We start from the raw sequence: 20,208 nt of genomic DNA, 5'->3' as shown, positions 1-20,208 counted from the left end.
CTTAATCTCAGAAAACAAACTGACGGTTGCTGGGGGGAGGGGAAGTGGGAGAGGGGGAGGGGGGTTATGGACATTGGGGAGGGTATGTGCTATGGTGAGTGCTGTGAAGTGTGTAAACCTGGCGACTCACAGACCTGTACCCCTGGGGATAAAAATACATTATATGTTTATAAAAAATAAGAAATAAATAGAAATTTAAAAAAAAAAAAAGGGATGCAAATGTTCACACAAACCTTACCTCTTCCCCAGAGTTGTCTTTACTTGTTGGGATTTGCCAGGTGATATTAGCAGAATCTTGTTGCTCCTGAGTCTTGGCCTCTATATCCTTAGGACAGCTGATTTGAGGAGCCTCCACATCTGACTCAGAAAATGCACAAATCAGTGAATTGATTGCTGGGTAATTCTAAGTCATTTAAGAAAGAGGTAAAAATATGTGAATACTCTGTGACTCATTGTTTACATCCCAGTTCCAGATTAGTTTGGAATATGCAACGGCCTTCAGCGTGGCCTATGAGGCCCTTCCTGACCTGGTACCTGTTGACCTCTTAGCTTCATCTCTTATGGTCCCCGACCGGAACTCACTCTCTAGGCTGGATACTCTCATTCCCATGCCAGTTCCCTGGTCTTTCTTGCACCTGTGCCTTTGTGCCTGAGTCAATGCCCTCGCCCTTCTTTATCTAGATAACTCCTTGTCCTTTCTCAGCTTAGAGTCGAGCTCCTCAGGAAACGCTCCCTCCGCAGTCTCCCATAGCCCTCCGTCCTTCCTGACCATAAAACTCAACATGCCATTTTGAAATTGAATTTTCTCCCTCCAGCAGAATTCACATTTGTTGAAGACTAGGATAGCTCTTGTCCCATTGTGTTAAATAGTAGACTGGAAGCTTGGTAAATATTTTTGAATGGAATGAAGAAACAGAAAAAAAAATAATGTTAACTGTGGCTGGAAGGAACGACACTTGAAAACAAGACTGTCAAGTAGAATTAATTGGCAGTGCTAAAATGCACTGTCAGAACAACAAATGGAAGCCAATGATATTTTCTGCAACATGAAACTCTGTAACACAGATACTGAGTTAGACAGAGGTGGTAACGTTAAACATATCCACATCAGTCACTGTAGAGCTAAGTTCTTATATATAACATAAAAGTTCTTTATTTTAAGTTATGTTAAATTAGGTCTATGATAACTTGCAGCTGGATATATCCTAGTTGATATAATCTGTGTCTCATATCTTGTTTTTTGAAAACTTTATACAATTTATATTTTATTTTTATTGGAGGGGTTGACATCTGGACACTTTTCCCCCACAAATATGAGTTACCATACTGACTCTGAAAATCTAAAAAAGTAGTTGAGTTTTCATTCACACTTGAATAATAGTTTAACTGGATTTGGAACTTTAAGTTTCTATTTTCTTTCTGTATTCTTTGGACATGACTGTATTTCCTTCTGGCATTTAGAGTTGTAAATGAGAAGTATCATATAAGTCTCCCTCTTGTTTCTTTTGTGCAATTTCTCTTTTTTCTCTGGAAACTGAGTTAAGATTTTCTTGTTAAACTCTGGACCTCGGAAATTTTGCCAGTCATGAAAATATGCCTGTCTAATGGTCAGTGGCTATGACTGATCTCGCGTTTCAAGTTTAGCTCAGAGAAACTTCCTTCTACTAGTAAAAGAGTTCTTCTCCTCCAACCACTTCCCTCTCTCCTTCTGGAACTCTTTATTAAATGGACATTGGGGCTTTTTCCTATCCTTGGTATCTCTTAACTTCCATCTTTTTGATTTGATCATTTGGGATATTCAAGTTCTTTGTTTACTATTTCTCCATTCTGAGGGAACTCTCAGTTTGGTTCTTCAAATCACTAATACTGTTTCAAGGACATCTGCACCATTTTATTTATCCTTCTCTTAGAGATATTTTTGATGTTTTTACTTCTGAAAACTCTTTTGTTCTCGACACCCCCCTTTTCATAGCAGTCTGTTCTGGCTGCAAGTAAAATGGCAATGTCCTCCTGTGAAAGTTATGGGATGCAGGTTTTCAAGGGGAATGGGGCGCCTGGGAGCCTCAGTTGATTAAATGTCTGACTCTTGGTTTTGGTTTGGGTCATGATCTCAGGGTTGTAGGATCGAGTTGAGGATTTTCCCTCTCCCCCACTCTTAAAAAAAAACAAAAACAAAGCACTGATAACTTGCTTCTTTTTAAACTGACTCAGTCCCATGGGCTTTACATGGGCCAGAAATTCCTCAGAGATTTTCATCTCCTGATGGAAAACTTACCTGATTTCCAGCTTTAACATTATCCTTATATTCTACTTCTTCTGTCATTGCCTGGCGTATTAGAATTGGATTTTGTAAATCCATAATTTTGAAACAGAAATCTCCATAGAGTGTATTAGGATAACACTTACCACTTTATCTTGGATATGCAGCAAAAGCTGCAAAGAGGGACAGGCCCACCCTGTATCAACGTGTCATTGTATAGGAATCTCATTTTCAACCTGACCAACATAGGGGGCCTACCTTTACACACAGCTGTCTGAACTTTGGCACTCCACTTCCCAGAGGTGGTGCATCTCACTTCTTCTTTGACGCCTGATAAAACAAATCCTCGGCGGCAACTGAGTTGACAGACCGTCCCAGGTCTGGTGGGCTGCTTGCCACAGCTGTGGGGGGAGAGGATGACCCCTCTGGGCTTCTGAAAGGTGGGGCAGTGGCGTTCTGTTGTAAAGAAATGAAAGAATGTTATTTGCATTCTCACCAATTTCAAGAAAAATAAAATTATGCTGCCTAGGAAATGACATAAGTCATTAAATGGTATCTGTTTATGGCACTGAACACATGATACATTATAAATAATGCTAAACTGTATATCTTTGGTTATCTCATGTTATTTTGTCAGTGTAACAATACACTGAAAAACTTCTAAGTGGCATTTTAATTAATTTAATTTAATTTAATTATCACTGGCTAGGAGCACCTTCTTTCAATCTGTAGAACATTTATGGCTCTAAAGTATAAAACAGTAAATTAGGGCGCCTGGGTGGCTCAGTCAGTTAAGTGTCTGCCTTCGGCTCAGGTCATGATCCCAGGGTCCTGAGGTCAAGTGCAACATCCAGCTCCCTGCTCAGCAGGAAGACTGCTTCTCCCTCTCCCTCTGCCCCTCTCCCTCCTCATGCATGCTCTCTCTCTCTCTGTCTCTCTCTGTCTCATTCTCTCTCTCAAATAAATAGATAAAATCTTTAAAAATAAACTAAAATAGTAAATTAGAGTCCCTCTTTCATGGATTAACCAGCAACCTGTCTCCATTTTATGAGTTCTTTTGGTTCCATCTTTAACTGAGCACATTATAAGAAAAGTTTTCATTCCCTCCCTCCAGTCACTGTGTCATTCTGGGGCCCTGACCATTTATGTTATCTTTAGAACAGATGAAGGAGGCAGAATGCAAGTAGAATAGAAAATCAAGACTAAGACTTACTGTGGGATGTGTGTGTGTGTAAGTGTGTGTGTGTGTCCCTGCCCATGTGCACATTTATTTGTTTTGTACTGATTCTATTGGCAGCGCTCCTAGCATCTTTAGTCTGTATTTCCGATGTAATAACTGCTAACATTTATTCGGTATGTACTATGCCAGGCATTATTCCAAGTGCTTTACATGTATTGACTCACTCAATCCTACGCCCTGAGGGTACCGTTATCATTCCCACTTATAAACAAGAGTGTTGAGGCACAAGTATGGGAAAGTTACCCACAGTCAACATCCTTGAGGTCACCTTGTAGGTATGTGGCAGACTCTGTGTGCTCCAAAACACTTCACCACCACGCTTCCCCCCTGAAATTTCTTTCAAACTCCTGCCCCGGCAAAAGAAATTTTTCCTGAAAAATTGGTTGTTTCTTTATTTTTGCACAATATGTGCCAAACGATTGCCCAGACTTTCTGTTGTGCTGCAATAAAGAGGAAAATCAGAGCCAAATTTGTGGTTCAAATGTAATGACCATGTGGGATGGTTCTTTGTAAATTAAGAAAATTATCATTTTAGCTGTGATAGCCGTTGAAGATTTTTTTCCCTGTTAATATGCTCTTTTTAATTGTTTATGTTATTTTGGATAAATATTCTTTAATTTTTATATAGTCTAATCCACTGATTTTATTTCTACCTCTTTTATACTTAAGTTCTGAAATTGGTTAACATTCACATATTTTAACTATACTCTCTTCTAATTTTTAATGGTTTTATTTTTTAATTTATATTTTAAAATCTACGAAGAATTGATTTCGGTGTCTGGTGTGAATTAAAGACACACAAGAATTTCATTTTATTTGTTTTTCCCAAGGAGCTAGCCAATTTTTCCATATTACAAATTGAATAAATCTTTTCTTCTCAACTGACCTGTAATGCTTCCCCAGTAATACATGAGACTCATAAGCTTTGGGACCTATTCAGTTGTCTATATCTATACGGCAGTACTGGCAAATTCTTCACTTTTGTAGTTTTAGTATATATTTTATTTTATTTTATTTTATTTAATATTTTATTTATTTGACAGAGAGAAATCACAACTAGGCAGAGAGGCAGGCAGGGAAAGAGGAGGAAGCAGGCTCCCCGCGGAGCAGAGAGCCTGATGCAGGGCTTGATCCCAGGACCCTGGGATCATGACCCCAGCTGAAGGCAGAGGCCTTAACCCACTGAGCCACTCAGGCGCCCCGTTAGTATATATTTTAAAACCTCATAGAGCTACTTTCTCTTTACTATCCTTTATTCTCTTCCCCTTTGATCTTGTTTTGTGATTTTCGTGTACATATTCTCTCAGATAAGCTCTAGAATCACTACCTATTTTGAAAAGAGGAGCAAAAAAAAAGAAAATCTCTTTTAAGGTATTAAATGAGATTGTACTTTACCTATAGATATATCTAGAGAGTACTTACATTTTGACAAAATTTTATAAAAATATTAGGGTGTTTTCTCTAACATTCTGTAATTTGTATAACACCATTTCCAGACACTGCTGTTTGAGGTTATTGTTACATATTTTATATTTTCCATAGGTTTTCTGAATGTGATTTTTCACTATATACTCTATTTATCATTGTATATGGAAAAGTACTTTATTTGGTATTCTTGCAACATCCGGGAACTCTCAGCTCTCTTAGATTCATTCCATTTCGGTTTAGACATGTAATCTATCAAAGATGATGATTTTAAATCCCCAAAGCTCTAATCTTATGATTGATTACAAGTGCTCCAGCTTTGAGAACAATACTACACAATATGGATGATTCTGGGCATGCTTTTCTCCTCCTAGATTTAATAAGACTGCCTTAAATATTGTTTCCATAAGTGGTTGCAGGTTTACTAAGGACATCTTTTTTATTATGTCACTTATCAATATGAGCTTCTCAGAATTTTATTGAAAATGTGTTTTAAATGATGATAAATGGCATTTTTATCTTCTGCTAAGTAAACATGTGAATTTTTCCTATTTATTAAAATGAAACAACTTATTATGCTGATTGATTATATTTAATTTTAAGCCCTTCTGCATATCTAGGTTAAACTGCTATTTTGACAGGCCATTCTCTTGGTGGTATATTTGCTGTCATAGTTTATTATCTGTTTTTTGGTAATAGCTATCACGTTGGCAACTTGTAGTTTGATAATATAAATGATTTAGCTTTCCATTATTTGGGCCAAGTTATATGGTACAGAGTTAATGTTTCTGAAAAGTTAAAAAGAGTTTCATTGATCCCTCAGTCATTTCTGGAGTAATTAATGCTCAGATAACATTTTCTATTTTTTGTAAGTAAATTATACACTTCCATTCCTACTTTTTTCTTGACTCGTTTAAAAACTTTTATTTTCATAGAAAATCATACATATCACAGATTTTTAATTTATGTGAACAAATTTATGTATAGTGTTTTATTAATCTTTGAAAAATCGAAGGCCTCTATACACTTTGTTATAGCTTCTTAGAATAATTCTGTTTTTGAATTTTTCTTATTTATATTTTAAAAATCTATTATGGTAGGGGTGCCTGGCTGGCCCTGTCAGCTCCAACTCCTGGTTCTGGCTCAGGTCATGATCATAGGGTTGTGAGATCAAGCCCCACATCAGGCTCCAGATCAGCATGAAGCCTGAGATTCTCTCTCCCCCTTCCTCTACTCCTGCCTCCTGCATGTGTGCTCTCTAAATAAAATCTTTAAAAAAATTAAAAACAAAAATCTCTTCATTCAAAGATTTCCCTCTTACCCATTCTATGGCAGCCCATCTCCCTTCATAGTTCATTTTCCTTAATTATTAGTGTGTATTTCTTTCAAATTCCATTGCAGTCATTCTTTTCCTAACTTTTTGAATTTAATGTTTAGTTTCATTCTCTCTGTTTAATAATGAAAGGATTTATAAGTACAAAATTACGTCAGTGTATAATTTAGCCCATGTCTCGTAACTGGTGTTAGGAATTTCTTAATTTCATTTTTTTATCTTTTTAAAAATTGCATTGCTTAACTTCTCATTTGTCCATTGAATTCATTTCATTTATCTCTCTTTCTATTGAAGTCTATATGCTTTGGTGTTTTTGGCTGGTTCCATACTTTAGAAAATGCTAAGAACAATTATTAATAACATTGACGCTGTTACATGTGTTTCAAATAACCTTTCCTTTTTGCTGGTTGCCTTTTAATAATGTAAAGAATTCACCTTAAGTACAGAAATTTAAATCTTTATGTATCCTCTTCTTTTCTTTTATTCTTAGGAAGTTCTTCTCCCTTAAAAACTCAGATTGTCTTTTTATTCTCAGAAAGTTCTCCTGCATAAAAATCTGCATCTTTTCTTATATTCCACTCCCTTATTTGCCTGATTTAATTAATTAACTTCATTTAGTGATTTTTTTGTATGTATGTAGTGGAGTCAAAATTAATTTTTACATAAGCTTTTTCCCCACTGATTTCTGGAATTTCCTTTACTGAGTGTTATATTCTTCTATAAATAAACGTTCATTTCTGCACCATATTTAGTCATGTGTAGCTCCATTGTTCTGTGCCTCCTTGTACAAATCATGTCCTATTTTTTAAGTCCTGTGGGTTCACAATCTGTCTTATGGTGGTGAGAATAAGTTCTCTCTCATTTTACTTCATGTTCAAAATTTTTCTCTTTTGTACCTGTCTATTCTTCAATACACATTCTATTCATTTCTACCAATTTTTTAAAATCAGAATTTTCACAGTAATTATGGTGGTTGTCAGAATTTGGAGGCAACAGTAAGTTGTTCCCCAATAAAATGTAAAGAGAGACGCAATTTCCTTTGATAGTGACATAAATCCACCGAGATGTGCATATGTTTTATTTTTTATTTATTTATGTACTTATTTATTTTTAAAATTTCTTTTCAGCATAACAGTATTTATTGTATTTTTACTACACCCAGTGCGATGTGCATATGTTTTAAATCATTACAGAGGTGTGCACAACAATCTTAAGAAGAACTGAAAACAGGAACACCTTACTAGAGGTACTACTATTGTTAGTGAAAGACTGAGTCCCTCAGCAGAGGAGATGGACAGTCATGGAACCAGGGAAAGAGGTGACTCTCAGGAGTAAAATTTGTATTTACATAGAAAATCTAGCCTAGGAGACACCATCCCAACCAAAGAGGTTTATTGAGATTTACTGTCCCATTGTAAAAGCCACCTTTTTCATGCTGATAGATCCATCACCCTCCTTTAATTCTGTAGAATATCTGAAGAAGTGAATTCCCTTTGCTTTGGTCTTATGCAAACTAAGTGCGCCCTTGATTTGGGTGTTCTTGTAGATTCACCTACAGGGAAATACCATGTTTGTTGGCCTAAGTCTTACAGTATCGGTACCATTGGGTATGTCATTGCTAATGAACTGAATTTTTGTTTCATAGTAAATTTCATTCTCCTATCCAGGAGAGATTAATCTCTTCCCAGTATGATAACAGTTTTTCTGGGTTTGCACAGTGAGGATCAATTCTTGGACTGTTAAATGAATGCCCCCAGGCCCTGGAAGCTCAACGGCCTTCCTGGTGATACCCTCCTCTGTTATCAACCATGGATCAAATACCAGATAATACTAGAACAAACCTGCAAATTAATTTGGAAGGAACTGACATATTTATAATATCTAGTTCCCATCTCAGGTCTTGGCATATCTCCATTTATTTCCTACATATAGATCTTCTTTTTCCTTTTTTAAGAAGTTGGTTACTTTGATTTGGGAAACAAAGGCAGAAGGAAAAATTAAATTTCCCAACTGCCTACATCCCACTGACAAGTCCTTGAAAGGGGCAGTGTTGTGAGTGTTAACATTCCTTTAGGAACTCAGCTGCCTTGACATTGATACTCTGATAAGGGCAAAAGGCATTCTTAGCCTGAATCCCAGGATCCTGTGAGTCTACTTTAATATATAAAAATTCCTTTGGTGGGGCTCCTGGGTGGCTCAGTGGGTTAAAGCCTCTGTCTTCCGCTCAGGTCATGATCTCAGGGTCCTGGGATCAAGCCCCGCATCGGGCTCTCTGCTCAGTAGGGAACCTGCTTCCTCCTCTCTCTCTCTGCCTGCTTCTCTGCCTATTTGTGATCTCTGTCTGTCAAATAAATAAATAAGGGCGCCTGGGTGGCTCAGTGGGTTAAGCCTCTGCCTTCAGCTCAGGTCATGATCTCAGGGTCCTGGGATCGAGTCCCACGTTGGGATCTCTGCTCAGCAGGGAGCATGCTTCCCCTCTCTTTCTGCCTGCCTCTCTGCCTCCTTGTGATCACTGTCTGTCAAATAAATAAATAAATAAATTAATTCTTTAAAAATAAATAAATAAATAATAAATAAAATATTTTTTTAAATTCCTTTGTAAAATCCCTTTATCTCTACCCCCCAAGATATATGTTAGTAATCATCCTGCAAGCATATGGCCCACTGCTACACATCTGAAGGGTCCCATGACTGAGTTTTCACTAAGCAGTAATAAATCACCTTCCCTAACAATAGCTAGTCCCATCAGATTCCTAGAAACATTGTTTCCAAAATACCTGGGAGACTTGTGCTTTCCCTAACCCCCTCCCAAATTCAAAGTACTGATCAGTCACCCCTCACGACCCCAGTGCAGCTCTTTCTGCCCATGGGTGTTATCCCCGTGCTTTAATAAAACCACCTTGCAGGACTGAAGACATCATAAGAATTCTTGGCTGTCGGCTCTGAACTCCAATACTTCTACATCAACTTAATTATACACCTGCCACAGTCCTAGGTATCCTGTATTTGACATACAATAAGGATTCACTAAATGGCAGTTACCCTCTCATCATCATCATTGTTATCACCATTGTTATTTGGATGTACAGCGTATAAGGAGCAGCAAACTGGAAAAGCTCCTGAATTTATTCGTTCTGGACCCAATTTCAGTAGTGAGATGTCACAACTCTTCATGAAGGACAAGACAAAAAAATCTTCCGATGAAATAGAATATTATGGTCTATGTCAAGATTCACTGGTTCATAATCTTGTCCTTTCATCAACAAGGTGAAAGTAACTGGAATTTAGCAAAGCATGGGATCACACAGCATTTGCTGCTTATAAAATCCATCCAAATTGGCCCCAGTTTAAAAAAAAAATCACTATTTGAAGCTGTAAACTTCAGTGACTTGGAAAATGGGAATCTGGTGTAGAAGTCTTTTTACCAGTGGAGAGGAATAAAATGGTGTATTCGTTTATGTACCTGTGTCTCTGTGCACCTGTATATATGGAGGTGTAGCTATTATATTCACTAGGAATCAATTTTAGTTCCAGGTTTCCATAGAAAAGAGGAAAATCCTAGAGCCAGAGAATAAATCACCAGAGGCACCATGCCTTCAAGGACTTACCCACACACCGGGGTTCTAGGCCATCCCACTGGGCGTTCGCTTGGCACGTAAGCTTAGCACTTCCTTCTAGTGTGTACCCTTCATCGCAGGTAACCAAACACACTGTCCTGTAGGACATTTCCCCAGTGGAACAGCTGATGCGGCCATGTTTGGGCTGGCGGAGATGAGGGCACGTTCGTACTATATCAAATGAAAATAACTAGGTCACATTTTACTAAGTAAACACAAAAATTGTAAGTTTAATAATGCCAATTTCCTGTGCCCAGTATCCGTTCATTTTTCCTTGGCTAATTTCCTAGGGAAAGATCTCTCCCTTCTGTCGGCTCATGTGATTTGTATGTGCTCCAACCCTGCTCAGAGGTAGAGCTTGTGGTCTAGGATCACATGTCCCTGGTCTGAGAAGTGAGCTGGTACCACTGGGGATACGATTCCTTTATCTGTCAGCTTCAAAACCACCATGAGAGAGCAGCCAGGCGTATTTACTAGACCCTTGATCCTGGAAATGCCCCCTGTGCCTCGGTCAGCCTCATCCCCATCAGTAGAAGTGCCCCAGGGTGTCTAGAGAAACATGAATTATCCTAGTACTGCTAATTCTAACTCCTTACCTTCCATACTACATCACAGAAGGTCCAAGAGGACACTCGGACTGTCTGCCTCTGCGGGTCCCCAAGAGGCATCTGTGCTCTAAGCTCTCCCAGCAAGATCATCCTCACTGCCCAGCCCACCCAAATCCCATAATGTGTCTTAGGGTCTATCTCAATTAACACTATGACAATCCTATATTCCTGTTTCTGACACTCTCTTAGGATGCCCAAGGCTCCAAAGTTATCCCTCATCTACCAGGGTCATCCCCATGTAGTTCTAATCCAAATCTAATTCACACACTCTTGCACCTGACCTCTGGAATACATGATCAGTCTTCAATAAATCCTCTCATATCCTAACCTTCACTTGCCAACTTTTCTTTCACCTTCTTATCCTAATCAAAATCTCACTGTCTCTATACCAAGGCCTACAGGAGAGGAGTGCCCTCTTTGGTCTTTGTGACTTCCCAGATTTTTGCCTCTCCCTTCCTCTTTTCTTTCTAAAACACTTCAGTTCCCACAAAGTGTCATATTATATTCTCAACACCTTTTCTTTCCCCCCAATTCCCTGCTGACCTCTGGGCCGCTTCTTATTCTTTTAAGATTTATTCTCTTTCTTTCTCTGTTTCTCTCTGTCTCTTTCTTTCTCTCACACACACATATACACACACATTGGTGATTTCATATATTCTATGCAGAAGATCATTCCGGTATCCAGGAGTTGTATCCGTTACTTCCTCTCTTCCAATAAACATATCCTTCACCCTACCTCAGCCTCCCTTCCATTGTCTTATGCCCTAGGTCTTGCTATCATCAGCCTAAGCATCCCACTCTCTGACAACAACCTCCTATCTTCTTGGGTCACTCCTCAAGGACTTAACTCCATCAATTTCTACACCCTCCTGGGATCTCCAATCTATTACATGTTGTAGAGAAAATTATCTTTCTACACCTCTTCTCCTCCAGTTCTAGTTTAAACTCACTAGATTTAAACTCACTAGATCAGAATTTCCAATCGGAGGAAGGACGGAAAGAGTAAAGGAGAAAGGAAGTGGGAGAATAAGAAAAGAGGAGAAGAAAGGGAAGAGAAGCAAGGGGAAGGTAGGTAGAAGAGAAGGAGGGGAGTGGAGAAAAGGGAAAGGAGTAGTGGGAAGGACAGTGCAGAGAAGGGAGGGGAAGCTGAAAAACAGGGAGGGGAAGGTAAAGGAGGAACAGGGGAATAGGGAAGAAGGGGGGGGTGCGGCTGCAGAGCCCCATGGAGATTTACTCTTTCAGTCAGATGGTATGTACATCCCTGTCATAAACAGAGATATGGAGAGGAAAAGAGAGTACATTCCTGTTGGATATGTGAAAGGATGTTCACATATACTCATCTGCTTACAGATTTAATCCTACAAGCATCGGGCATAGCAAACACACACACACACACACACAACACACACACACACAAATAACCTCTGCAAAAGAGCAAAGTTCTATTATCAACAATAACATCTATGTAACACTAAAGGCCAGAAGAAAACATGGCAATTTCTAGATATTTTTGAACAAAATAATTTGGGACTCAAGAATTTGGGGGGACTCTGGGTACGATATATTTTTTTTCTTCCACATTTCTGTATTTGTGAATTTTTTATATCAAGCATATATTTATGATGAAAGCTTAACTTTATAATAAGGAAAGGAAGTTAGGAAAATTGTTCAGTGCATATTCTGCTTAAGTCACTGTCTGGCAGGATCTATTCTGAAGGAACCCATTCAAATGATATTAGTCAGCACAGCATAAATATTGGGTGCATTAAATATACATATTTAGGATTGATTATTCTTAGAGAAAATTCAAGACTCCAATCAAAGATTAAACCACAAGCCTTAGCCTTTCAATCCCTGGGATGACTTGGACCAAAGTCAACTACTGATGACAGATAAGTAGACGTATTTTGCCTTTCACATCTTGATTTTTATTGAATGTGTCCACTATGTAAGTAGAATCATTGTTGAGTGTATCAGGTTCATAGAAGTGATTTACCTTCCACATTTTCACTTTTTTGAGTGTGTCCACCATATGTGGCAGAATGCCAAGTGCCAGGTGGATTAAAAAGGTGAACAGATAAATTCATATGATCAAAATATATAGGATCCGGAAAACCATATTAAACAACTACTTTAAGATGTAATAAGCTGCCAAAATCACTCCGGCTTTCCAACTCAAGATGAAATGAATTTGCAACATCTCTCGAGAGTACTGACAGTAAATTAGAGTTGGCGTTTCATGCACATACAAATTATATTGTTTCTCAAATGCTGGTTTTAATAAACTTTCATTGCTCCTCTGGGAAACAAAGCATATGCAAGAATTCCTACTTAGTGCTTAAACATCTTATATTCCTTTTCAACCAAGAATGTTTTTAATAGAAACATGCTTATTTATTAGTTTCAGTTAAAATTTCTTTTTTATTTCAACAAGCTGAAAAATTCGCAATAAATGTTTCTTGATGTACATCCATGTTAAAGCAATCCTTAAATATTTGTTTGGTCTTTTTAGAAAATAACAATTTACTCTTCCAAGAAAACAGTCTAGTAAGAGGTAGACAATGTGAGAACTGCTCTGGTTCTCATTTTAAAGGCTAATTGGATTTTTTCCCCCAGGTAAGCAGTTCCTGCCAATCTCCAAATTGCAATAGTATCTATACTGAAAATAAAATAAATCTGATGTTAAATGTGGTATTCTCATTGTTGTTTGGAGCATTTTCTCAGGAAAAATCCTACCACAAAATTTAATTTTCTATGATGTTGTGGTTTAGTGAGTCATCACTAGGAAACCATAAAAAATCCTTACAAGTTTAGAAATAAGTATAATTCAGATAAAATTTTAAAAAGAGTATAAATGCTCTATGATGAATACAAAGGAGGAATAAGACTCAAGCCTATTATTATTCAATACTATAAGACATTAACAATGCAACATGAAATTTATAAAAGTCTTTATATGTTACACTGATCTTTCATTTCTGTTTCAGTTTCGGAAAGATTTTCAAGAAAAAGATAACATAACTAAAATGGTTCTGTTCCTACAATTAGATTTAAATTAGATCTTAAAATATTGTTTTCTCCCTGTTACCCACCCTGAGACGTAAGTGAATCCCCATGCAGCTGCCATATTTCACTGAATCCCAGAGGCTCCAGTTATGAGGCACACCATTATTTTATGTGCCACTAATTAAGAAAAATAATATCTGTGAAAAGACTTAATGCCACTGATTTTAAGGTGCATCTTAGCTTTTAGAGATGTTAAAATGTGGGGGGAAAATGTTTTAGAATTAAAGAAATGCAGAATATATTTCAAAGAACAATACCTCAAGTAACTAAATTCACTAAAGATGAGCTAGAGGAAGGGATTAAGTATCTTCATTTGGGACAGCTCTGTATGCTGGTAATTTAGGCAGCAGCTTTGGGGATGAAACGAACGGATTTTAGTTAGAGTCATGATCCCATTTCATCTCTCTTTTGATTAAAATTATTTTATTTATATTGGAATATCAACTGAAATTGCATAAATAAGAACAGGAATGTTTTTAAAAATGAAAATGCATAATGGAAAGCGACACAGGCAGACCACCGACATATCTATTATTGCGTGTGTCAATATGTGTATTTTCCAAATTCAAATTCTTGATCATTCACTAGAGGTATAACCAAGAATTGAGAGGAAAAGATACATTCTGTGCTCATAAAAAGCTAACGGTCGAGCAATGGTGATAGACCAGTTGATTAATAAAAGTTAAGTGTGTTGGTTGTATTATAAAACGTTGGTTAAGCTGGGAATAGGCTGTCAGAATCCCCTTACTGTATGCCAGGTTAGGGTGAGTCAAAAGATGAACCTGTCCTGGATTTTAGAAAGCAGTAAGGGAAGCAGTGGTCACTGCAGCCAGACTCAGTGATGGACAAATGTAGACAAGTCCCATGGGTTCCAGCTTGTCTTTGCTCGCCTCCATTCCAACTTCCAACTGCTAACTGTGTTGACCTAAGAAGGCTCCAAGGTCACTGCCAGGTTCTTGGCTGTGGAGCCACGGGGTGTGCTTACACACAAGCAAAGCTTCTCTTAGACCTCCTAATATATTCGGCTTGGCCTCACAGGCTGAGTTGGTAGTAACACCTCTGATGCTCCGATTTCTCTTCTAGATCTTCAGTTTGCCAGTTCATCCAAAATTGTGTAAGGTCTGATTCCTAAAATAAAACCCTTATCCCAAGACATTCAGGGTGACCAAGCTTCCCTGACTGACCCCAACACACACACAGCACAAGGCCTCTAATCAGGGGAGAACGGATTGGTGGACATGCATACCAAAGTCAGAGGTCATCCCACCCAGGCCGAGAAGTTTGATGACAGCAGAGGATTTGTATGTAGGGACCAAGAGCAAAGGCAGGCCTATCAGACACTCAGAGCTGTGGGAAGAACCTGTCAAAGGATGGCTTCCTGAGAGGACATGGCCATTTCTTATGGCTTTAGTGTGGGATCTGAGGCTCAGGGTATGGACTGTGGAAGATAAAGAGGCAGGGGTCGGACGTTATCCTAAAGGGGTTGTCTACTTGCTTCTCTCACTCTTCTTTGGAAGGCCAGTAAGTGGAGAGTTAAAATGTAATACTTTCCACCCTCTGCCATGAAGTATGTGGAAGAAGGGGTAGAGATATGACATATCTATAGGAATATATCTAAGTGGCTTTCTATGATTCACTTTTTTGGTAATGGCATTTGGATTTTTACCATTAGAAACGGCAGGACTGAAAATGTCTTTCCTTGGCCTTCCCACATGAACAGTAGCTTGTCTGAGTTTGGAAATCTAGGGTCTGATTCTTTTCTCTCAGAATCCTGGCAACATAACTCACATCTTCTCATATCTACAATGGCTAATAAAAGGCTCAAGTCTGATCCTCTTTCCTTTGTAGGCAGTTATTTATTTCTAACTGTGAAACGGAGACAATTTTCCATTCTTCCAGGGCATACAGATATTTCACTAAGATTACCTCCAGACATGGATCTGTTTTCAATAATTCTTTTTGTAGTACTCATTAAGTGATGTTAAGCTGACTATCAAAGATGTTAGTTGTGTGTATTTTCAAGATTTCAGCTTGGGGATATACCCTCCTTCACTCCATTTTTCTCTCTGGATTCCTAATCTGAGAAGAGTCTATTGCCTGGGATTATTCTCATTCACTTTATTCCTTCACATTTTTTTTAATCTTTGAAATTCTGCTCTACTTTTAGAAGTTTCTTGAGTTGGTTTTCTGACTTATTAATTTGGCTTTATGTCCAGTCATTGTGTTTGTAACCTTTTTTCTCCTCAGAAATCCTTTTGTCTTCAGATTTCTCCCATTTCTTGGCATCCTGGCCTTATTTAGCACTGTATTCCATTTGTTCCCCTTTTCTTTCAGGCCCCCTTGTATAATTTTGCTGATTTCTTCTTTTTTTGTAGATACAGAGAAGGATATGGGTTGGGACCTAAGTTAAGCAGATTCACATGAATGGATGGGTTCAATGTCGGCAACTGATCACCACAGTGGTGGGCTCCTGGGCTCACAAATGACCTCAGAGCCTGAGTGGGTCACCTTCCCTTATGAGTACAAGAGCCAAGAGGAAACTCCTCACCATACTCCAGGGAGCTATGTGATGTGGGATCCTGGATAAATCAAATCCCAAAGTGTAGTATCAAAAGATGCCTGAGGGACGTGGTGGGGTGAGATGGCCATATTTTAGCAAGACAAACAAACATTAAGGAGATCCAGGTAAATTTGAGTTTTAGAAAATCAACACTTCATTTTTAGTATAAGTAAGTCCCACACCTTATATGGGACTTATACTAAAAATCGTTGTGTATCTAAAACCTGCATCTCACTGGGTGTCCTGTGTTTCATCTGGCAACTCTAGGCAGGGGATAAATACTGTATTCAGAAGCTTGATGGGAAGGGATTCTCAAGTCTTTCGGCTTACTCCCCTCTTTTCTTAGATACCTCTCTCTCCCAACCCTACTTGTGAAACCTGGGTGGCTCAGTCAGTTGGGTGTCTAACTCTTGGTATCAGCTCAGGTCATGACCTCAGGTCATGAGATCGAGCCCAGCATTGGGCTCTGCACTCAGTGGGGAGTCTGCTTGAAATTGTTTCCCTCTGCCTCTCCCCCGACTTGCGCTCTCTCACTCTCTCTCAAATAAATAAATCTTAAAAAAAAAAAACAACAAAAAAAAAACTGGACTCACTAAAAAAAAAGAAAGAAAGAAACCTTAGGAAGTTGTGAGTGTGCAATAGTTCTAAGAAGTAGGAAAAGAGATCTTGGAGATGGCAAGAGTGAAGGTAAACTAAGGCACCATTCCATCTGTTTTTTCTCTTTTTTCGATGTGAGAGCCTTAGGTTCTACTTGAGGTACCATACATCCCTGTTTCCACTGGGCTGACTAGGCTCTTTGGGATCTCATTTTAGCAAATTCCCACTTTCTATAGCACACTGTCTAATCCGAGCAATGGCTGGAGACATACAATTCAGCTCACCAATCCTGTTGCGGGACCGTGGTGTGGTTCCCAGTCCTCCAATGACATTAGTCATCAAAGCCCCCATTCCAAGCATTCCAAAACTCTCCTTGGCACCCTGCCTTGGCTGCTTAAAATCTGAGGTTTGGATAACCTGTACATTTCCTTCCCAGGAAGGGCCTTACTTTGCTCTTTGCTTGTTCATAAAAGAAACATAAAGGGGATAGTTTATGATGATGTGGTCAATTGAACTTGGTAGTTCTGATTTCAGATGTCCTATAATCTTTTCTTTCTGTGGTCTGTGGTCTATGAAATTAAAAGAAACAAAGAACTTCACTGGTCCATTAAAATTTAAGTCAAGGAAATCAAGCAAGGCAATCAATAAACAATGTGAACCGGCAGTTTGCATACCTCTGCAGGAGCTCTCTGAACCGGACCACAAACCACTGGGTAGACACAAGAGGATGCTGCTTCCCACGAGGTCAAATCCGGGGTGACATCGGACCCCACAGGCTGCATTGAAGTGGTTGTTACAAGTGTTCTGGATAAAGTAACCGTTTTCAGGAGGCCTCAGGGCAGGGCAGTGGACAACTAACATTTACAGAAAGAAAATAAAAAAGCAAAATAAGCCTTTGAAGCAGTCTCCTTTTCTTTGTTTGTTTAAGAGGACATTTTAGACACACAGTGAAATTACCCACATCATTTTTATTTACTGCATTTCAATTTCTAAGTGCATATTTGGAAGAAGAACCCTTACATCTCACTCCTATTAGGTGTGTATTTACTTCCAATTAAACCTTTTAAACAGACTAAAGAGTCTTTTTTAAGCTTTAAAATGTTTTATTTTGATATCTATGTGGATATGAGATTTTCTAGTTCTTGATATTCATATGTCATTATTTATTTTCCTTCTTAATTTTTTTTGCTTTTTTTAAAATTTTTTTTATTTATTTCTTATTTTTTAATAAACATATAATGCATTTTTATCCCCAGGCGTACAGGTCTGTGAATCGCCAGATTTACACACTTCACAGCACTCACCATAGCACATACCCTCCCCAATGTCCATAACCCCCCTCCTCCTTTCCCAACCCCACCTCCCCCCAGCAACCCCCAGTTTGTTTTGTGAGATTAAGAGTCACTTATGGTTTGTCTCCCTCCCAATCCCATCTTGTTTCATTTATTCTTCTCCTATCCCCCAACCCCCCATAATTAAGGTGGCATGAAACAAGGAATAAGTCCAACAAAGTACATCTGCTACAGATTCCACAGCCTCTTGTACATGTTACAGGTTAATTAAATCAATTTAACTTTTGATATGAATACTATCAAGATACCATATCATAAAAATATTCTCTTTAAATGGATTTAAATATCACCAGAGCCAAAACCAGCTCATTTGTTACCAAATTGTTGTTAGATTTGTGGCTTTTAAGTTCATATGAGATCTTTTTCAAGTACTAAATCTTTCTGGTTTTATGGTTCTATCACTCCTAGGGTCTTGGATCCAGTTTCTCTGGAGCAAGATTATAGATGTGTGCAATGATAGGAAATGCTACTTCATAAAACAGAGAACTTCTCCTAAGTAAGATTAGAGAAAGGAATATTAAAGATCACTTAAAATGAATTAGATGGAAACATCAGCGTCATTCCTCTCAACGAGATCAGCTTTTATATTTCCTATCTGCCAGATGTGGGAGACTTACCTTCACAGGTCTGGCCAGATGCCCGATATCCCTCCTTGCAGACACAGTCTTCCAGAGATGTACTTCCAGGTGGAGAAGTATGATTTTCATCAGGACATGGAAGGCAAGTGCCGATTCCTCCTGGAGAACCTTCTGGTTTGTATGTCCCAGATGGGCAAGCTGGGGAAGTCCATTTTATATGAATTAATGATACATGAATTGATAGTTAACAGCATTTTTGAGACTAAGTAGGCAGGAAAAATACTTAAGCAGAAAGAGAACATAAAATCAAAGCATCACAGTATTAAATACTTAATTATCATCGAATTATTCATATTATTGAGCATTTCTAGCAAAAGTTCAGTAAATATTTGCGCAGATCCTCAGAAGATGCAAGACAGTGTGGTCTCCTTTGAACAGAAGTCAGCAGCTGTAGGAGAAAATGATTAAGGTAAACACACAGATGGAGATGAAAATACAAATTGTAACAACAAAATTAAACTTGTCTTTTGAGACAGTAAAAAGAAGCCATAAAATTCCAGAAAAACAGAACTGAGTAGACCTAGGAAAAGCGCTAGTTGTGATAGTAACACAAGAATATATTCCTTACTTGAAGATTTGGCAAAAAAAAAAAAAAAATCATCAAGGTTAGGCAAAATTAATAAAAAGTGATTGACACCCAGGATAAAGGAAAAGGAATCATCTAGGAAAGAAAACCAAAATATTTATAAATGTGAAAATCAAATTAATATTTTATTTCTCCTGTGCAAAAACAAATGGCAGGAGGAAGAATGGAAGTAAGATATATAGCCATGTGGAAAAATTATTACGAACCCCAAATTCTATATCTGGGCAAGCTATTGGTGAATACGAGGAAGAGAAAGCCATTGAAGGGGTGCCTGGGTGGCTCAGTTGTTAAGCGTCTGCCTTTGGCTCAGGGCATGATCCTAGGGTCTTGGGATTGAGGCCTGCATAGGGCTCCCACTCAGCCTGCTTCTCTCTCTCACTCCCCCTGCTTGTGTTCCCTCTCTTGCTGTGTCTCTCTCTGTCAAATAAATAAATAAAATCTTAAAAAGAAAGAAAGAAAGCCATTGAAGGATATGCATGGCTCCTGGAAACAAAAATGCATTTCACTGACTGAAAAGAAATCAAAATTAAAAACTCAAGTATGGGAAGAAATGGTTTTTAATAAACTGCTTGAGATTAAGAAACTAGGAGGACATACAGTATATTGCTACACATCTTGCTAAAATTGCAAAAATGAAAAAAAATCAAGTAAGTTTCCTTCTTAAAAAGAAAGACGTGATCAAAAGAAGAAAATAAACTTTGCACAATATAAAGAAATTGGGGGATGAATGGGAAGAGAACAAGGGAGAGTTCTCATTTCTGTTTATATACATCAATATGATAAAAATGAAAGAAAAACTGAGGGTCACATTTGTACATTAAAAAAACACACACACACACACACAAATAACTGTGAATAGAAAAAGAATGTGTAACCTCCAAATCAGTGGAAGAGGAAAAAATCCCAAAGAACGAAGATAGAAAAAC

At 38.2% G+C, this 20,208-nt stretch overlaps 1 protein-coding gene across 1 annotated transcript in view; it reads right to left on the bottom strand.

Annotated features, from left to right (window-relative positions):
* Positions 1 to 20,208, bottom strand: part of SVEP1 (sushi, von Willebrand factor type A, EGF and pentraxin domain containing 1) — a 184,789-nt gene that overhangs the window by 110,409 nt on the left and 54,172 nt on the right. The window contains exons 4-8 of the mRNA XM_046022808.1: positions 18,676 to 18,834; positions 17,381 to 17,560; positions 9,867 to 10,046; positions 2,519 to 2,716; positions 239 to 357 (exon numbers count right to left, since the gene is read on the bottom strand). Of these exons, the coding sequence (XP_045878764.1) occupies positions 239 to 357; positions 2,519 to 2,716; positions 9,867 to 10,046; positions 17,381 to 17,560; positions 18,676 to 18,834 (836 nt within the window). The remainder of the gene's footprint in view (positions 1 to 238; positions 358 to 2,518; positions 2,717 to 9,866; positions 10,047 to 17,380; positions 17,561 to 18,675; positions 18,835 to 20,208) is intronic.

This window comes from Meles meles, chromosome 11 (assembly GCF_922984935.1).
Source record: "Meles meles chromosome 11, mMelMel3.1 paternal haplotype, whole genome shotgun sequence".
NCBI lineage: Eukaryota > Metazoa > Chordata > Mammalia > Carnivora > Mustelidae > Meles > Meles meles.
Note: the sequence above shows the minus strand (reverse complement) of the source record. Positions and strands in the feature narration are given on the sequence as shown.